Genomic DNA, 5,794 nt, shown 5'->3' on the forward strand with positions numbered 1-5,794 from the left:
AACTGTCACAGTTACGTACAAACTCTCGGGAATCTTTATAGATGGTAGGCCAGTAGAAGCCACATTGGAGGACCTTGGTGGCTGTTCGCTCACCTCCGAAATGGCCTCCATATTATGACCCATGGCAATACCCTAAGATCTCCTGTGCTTCTTCTCTAGGCACACACCTACGGATTATTCCGTCTGCACATCTCTTAAAGAGATAGGGTTCATCCCACAAGTAGTACTTTGCATCAGTAATTAATTTTTTCTTTTGTTGCCTGCTGTACTCCTTGGGTATGAATCTTGCAGCTTTATAGTTTGCAATGTCTGCAAACCATGGTGTTTCCTGAATGGCAAACAATTGCTCATCCAGAAAGGTTTCAGAGATCTCAATAGAGGGAATGGACGCCCCTTCTACTGGTTCTATCCGGGATAGATGATCAGCCACTTGGTTTTTTGTCCCTTTTCTGTCTTTTATTTCTATATCAAACTCTTGCAGAAGCAACACCCATCTTATGAGCCTGGGTTTTGAATCCTACTTTGTAAGTAGATATTTAAGAGCAGCATGGTCAGTGTACACAATCACCTTTGATCCTACTAAGTATGATCTAAACTTGTCAATGGCATAAACCACTGTAAGCAATTCTTTTTCTGTGGTTGTGTAATTTTTCTGGGCATCATTTAAAACACGGCTAGCATAATAAATGACATGCAAAAGCTTGTCATGCCTCTGCCCCAATACTGCACCAATGGCATGGTCACTGGCATCACACATTAGTTCGAATGGTAATGTCCAGTCTGGTGCAGAAATAACTGGTGCTGTGACCAGCTTAGCTTTCAGAGTTTCAAACGCCTGCAGACACTCTGTGTCAAACATAAATGGCATGTCAGCAGCTAGCAGGTTGCTCAGAGGTTTTGCAATTTTTGAAAAATCCTTTATAAACCTCCTATAGAATCCTGCATGCCCTAGAAAGCTTCTGATTGCCTTAACATTGACAGGTGGTGGTAATTTTTTAATTACTTCAACTTTAGCTTGATCCACCTCTATTCCCTTGTTTGAAATTTTATATCCAAGGATAATCCCTTCAGTCACCATAATAACGTATGATCGTTCGGAGGAGTGATGGATGATATCTTACATTTTTATGGCGTCAACTTGGATCAAAATTTTGAAGACTTAAAGGGTTATTCCCTCGCTTTTGTAATCTAGAGGAATTAGGAGATGTCATATATATATATATATATATATATATATGACGTAAACTGATGTGCGATGTAAATATGTGAAAGTTCCTGCTTTATTTGTGATTATCTTTGATCTTATTTATGAATGTTCATGCTTATCAAACCGAATGCATTTTCAAAAAATTATCCTGTAAAACAACTGCGCTTTTAACAATGAATCAAGCTCATATAATAAATATTAGTTAATAAATATGGAAGCAAGTTAGTAACGCCTAACTTCTAGTATGATCATGACATACTAAAAATTGGGTCATTATATTTCTCCAATATTTTTATTGTGTTTTCAAAGTTTAGAATAATTTAATTTTGATCCAAATATTTTCAAAGTGCTATAATTTTATTAATGTGTTAAAATTATTAAGGATCAATATTTAATCAATCTTTTTAAACATTCCCTTGATTTATTATGCATACACCTTCGTCCAACCCAACAGCAACAGGATTGCAGTGGTGTCATGATCACTGAAAAGCAAACACCTTTTTTTAAATAGAAAATTCCATGTTTCTTAATTCTTATACATTTAATTGAATAAAAATTACATTAGTGTAATTACTATGTCAATACATTTTTAATGCGATGACAATTCACGACAAAGAAGCTACTTAATTACATAGATCAAATCTATTCATGCACTCTATAAACTTCTCTCATATATTTGTTTGAGATTTTCACTATTTTTTTTAATTTTAAAACATAGAGAGAGTAAATTAACATTAGTAATACTCAATAATTTTAAAAAGATTTTGGCAACTCTTCTGCCAAATAAACATAAAAATGCCCCATAAGTCCAGTAGTGTATTTGTTTTCATGTGCAAATTCTATAGTTAAAATTTCACCATCTTTAATCTTCATAGAGCCTGGTTTTGGGTAGCACCCAGACGCTCCAATAGCATAACCTTCTTCATTTCCTGCCTCTTTTCCCATTCCACTAATCGCCTTAATTTCACATAATATTCTTCCATCCTAAATTAAAAATAAAAAGGGCATATTTTAATAGTGACAATTTTTTCAAAATTTAATTTTCAACGATGATGATGAATCATCTTATTGTCTTTAAAAAACAACTTTAGGATAGATAGATAAATAAATATAATTGATTATGATATGTAATTAATTGTAAATACTATGCAAGAAAGTGATGGTATACCTCTCCATATAAAGTTGCATTAACAATTCCTGAATGTATGTGAGCAGTAGTATAAATGACATTACCACCTTTTTCCATTGGAACATTTGTTTTTTTGATATAGTACTGTTCTTCATTAGCCTTTTCCGGAATTATAGAATACTCTACCTATATAACAAATAAAGAAATTTTTATGATTATTTCCTAGATAAGTAGATAAATGAACCAGTTATTAATACTAATTCTATTTCATAATAAATATTACTTGACTAATCAAAATATATAGGATAATATATATTATTGTATGAAACATGTGAAGTATAAGTCTTAATATTTAATTAAAACAAAATTTTTGTCACTTACTGCACAATTATGAATTGGTTTTGATCCATTATATGTCACTTGATCAGTAACATCAAGAATATAAAACTTAAGAGGCACTTGGTGTTGATCCCATTCAACCCATGATATTGTATATTTAAGGGTAACTTTTCTCTTTTGTTCTTTTTTGTATCCTTTTTGTAATTTACATTGAGATTTTTTCTCACAACAAAAAATTCCTCCTTTGTAATCACTACTAAACAATGATTTTCCATCAATGCTTGTTGTGTTTTTCAAATCTTGACTTTTGACATTATAAAGATCACATCTGCATTGGGAACAACCTTTCTTATCTTCTGTACCACGTGTGTCAATAGCCAAAACATTAATAAACCATTTCTCCTCATCGTATTCCTTTGGAACATCCTCAGGATGTATACCTACTTCTACTCTAAATGGATCTGGTAGTTCTACGCTAGTTTTTCGTGCATCACCTCCAAGTCCCCAAGAAATTGAATTAACATAACCTTGACATACACCATCGTTTCTCCTAAAATACTTACCATAGGCAGGTTGACTTTTATTAGCATATTGCGACATGGTGATATTCTCAAAATATCTAAAAACGAAATAATGATGTAGGTAAGCCTCATACAGTGGTATAGAATTTCCGTGTTCATCGACTAGTTCAGCTTGTAAATTCTTAATTCCAGTGTGGCCTCTTGGAAACTCAACATCGAAAAAATTTTTTCTGGTAATTTTTCCAGGTTCTAATACGAATTTTTTAGTATAAAAAGTAGCTGTCTTGATATGATTTGGACTCCCAAGTTCTCGTGAGAATATGATGCTCGATTGTATTATTATAACCGACAATGATAATTTCACCATTTCACAAATAAACTTCATGTTGACCTGTATATGATTATGCTTATATGATTAGTAGTGAACAATAATGTCTGTAATGCTATTTATACATGTTAAGCCTATGCAATAAACTAAGTAAACATATATAGCTTTTAGAAAGATAGCTTTTAGAAAGACATTGAAAATTTAAGAAATAGAACTTGTATTATAATATAAAAAAAAGAATTAACACAACAGGACAAAAAGAGATGAAGGGGACTACCATGTTAAAAAGGATATTTGAAATTCACAAAAAATATAGAAAATAAATATTTATGAATATAAAAGTCTTGCATTTTCTAATGCTTTTATAGTAGAACAATGATCTAACTTGCAAAGTAAACTGATGTCAATTTTTGCAAACTTTTTGGTGGAGTTTGCAACCATTACTGCATATTAAACTTATATGAAACTGTTTTTCTTTCTTTAGTTATGTATCAATTCAATCCTATTTAAGAGTTTGTCTCATAACAAACAAAAAAGTTTTGGTAACATTTTTTCTATTGAAATCTAATTTGTTACGTGTTTTATTTCTTTCGGTTGTTAAATTCTTTTAGCGAAAATCATAAAAGACATATTGATATAAGTTATACTTTTAGGTACAACGAGGTTAGAACCAAAATAAAGCTTAAAATTTTACACAGTACCAAATATTTGATGATAATTTATTGCTTAAAATTTCACGTAATACCACGTGTGTCAGTGGCTAAAATATTGATTAACCATTTCTCTTCATTGTACTCCTTTAGAACATCTTCAGCATGCAGACCTATTTCTATTCTAAATAGATCTGGCAGTTTCTCTACTACTTGGAATGATAATATCACCACTACTTCACAAATAAACTTCATGTTGACTTGTAAATGATTATGCTTATATGATTAGTAGTGAACAATAATGTTTGTAATTTTGTTTATACATGTTAAAGATATGCATATAAACTAAGTAAACATATATAGCTATGAGGAAGACAAAATGAAAATTTAAAAAATATAACTTAAATTAAAAGAGAAAAAATAGAAAAAAAAAAGAATTAACACAACAGGACAAAAAGAGATAAAGGGAACTACTATGTTGGAAAAAGATCTTTGAAATTTGCAAAAAAATATAGATGATAAATATTTTTTTAATTATGTATCACTTCAACCCTATTTAATAGTTTATCTCATAACATTAGAAAAGTTTAGAGAACGTTTTTTGTTATTGTAATCTAATTTGTTACGCTTTTTTTTTATTGTTAGATGCTTTTAGCAAGAATCATAAAAGATACATAGATATAAGTTATAATTTTTAGCTATAATGAGGTTAGCACCTAATAAAGCTTAAAATTTTACATAGTGCCAAACCTTTTATGATAATTTCTTGCTTAACTTATTAAATTTTTTTTGGGATGTATTCTTGTAAAGCTAAAACTTTCAATATATGTATGAGAATTTGCTTTTTAGATGATAAATCTTACTTTTTAATTATTTTTTCCTTTATTTTATTTTTAAGTGAAAGAATTTATGTTTGTGGTATCTTAGCATGTTGTTGTCTATTCTTTTGATAATCAAGAGAGTAAAGCCTAGGAAAGAAAACTATACAAAAATTGTTCTAGAAAAAAATAGCTCTTTAACATTAGTGAAAATTGAATAGAAATCAGTCAAATCACATTAGGAAGTGATTAATAACTAAGTAAGGAATTTGAGTGTATCCAAATTTGGTTATAACTCGGTGATTATCTCATCAATAATAAAATATAAAAAATAAATTGAATGATTTTGTGTTGCAGAAAGAGAAAGAGCAATAAGTTTACTCCATACACGTTTTGTTTATAGACTTTATATATATATATATATATATATATATATATATATGTTAAATTTCTAAACTGAAATATAAAAATACAAGTGATAATAAGTTTGGCATCACAAATATTGAATAGAAAAAGATAGAGAGGGAGGAACGCAAAAAACAAAAGCTAGGTCAGGTAAAGCGACAAAGGTAAGATGTGGAAAGTATAAAGGAGACAGAGGGCTTAAAATAAAGGAGAATGGCAAGTTCCCAAGAGAAAGTCACATAAAAGAAGGTTATCTAACAGAGTAGGGGACAAGAGGAATGTAAAAAAAAAAAAACTAGAGTGGATTGAAAACTCTTACTATCCTTGTGGATAACCTACCTGATGATATATCTAAAGGAATGCTCTTTAGGTTATTTGGAAGAATAGGAGGAGTAGT

The 5,794-nt window shown here is 30.2% G+C and overlaps 1 protein-coding gene across 1 annotated transcript; it reads right to left on the bottom strand.

Moving 5' to 3' along the window:
- Nucleotides 1-1,960: 1,960 nt before the first annotated feature.
- Nucleotides 1,961-3,581, bottom strand: LOC107620168 (uncharacterized). The gene is made up of 3 exons (XM_016322376.2): nucleotides 2,718-3,581; nucleotides 2,376-2,522; nucleotides 1,961-2,191 (listed from the first exon to the last, which is right to left on the bottom strand). The coding sequence occupies exons 1-3, from the start codon at nucleotides 3,579-3,581 to the stop codon at nucleotides 1,961-1,963; spliced, it is 1,242 nt and encodes a 413-aa protein (XP_016177862.2).
- Nucleotides 3,582-5,794: the final 2,213 nt, after the last annotated feature.

This window comes from Arachis ipaensis, chromosome B10 (genome assembly GCF_059453495.1).
Source record: "Arachis ipaensis isolate K30076 ecotype BB chromosome B10, ASM5945349v1, whole genome shotgun sequence".
Taxonomy (NCBI): domain Eukaryota; kingdom Viridiplantae; phylum Streptophyta; class Magnoliopsida; order Fabales; family Fabaceae; genus Arachis; species Arachis ipaensis.

Excerpts from the sequence above, each read along its gene's own strand:
- LOC107620168 (XM_016322376.2), bottom strand. The coding sequence starts at position 3,581 with ATGAAGTTTATTTGTGAAATGGTGAAATTATCATTGTCGGTTATAATA. Across the intron at positions 2,523-2,717 it reads AACCAATTCATAATTGTGCA|GTAGAGTATTCTATAATTCC; the intron begins GTAAGTGACAAA and ends TTTGTTATATAG. Across the intron at positions 2,192-2,375 it reads ATGCAACTTTATATGGAGAG|GATGGAAGAATATTATGTGA; the intron begins GTATACCATCAC and ends TTTTTAATTTAG.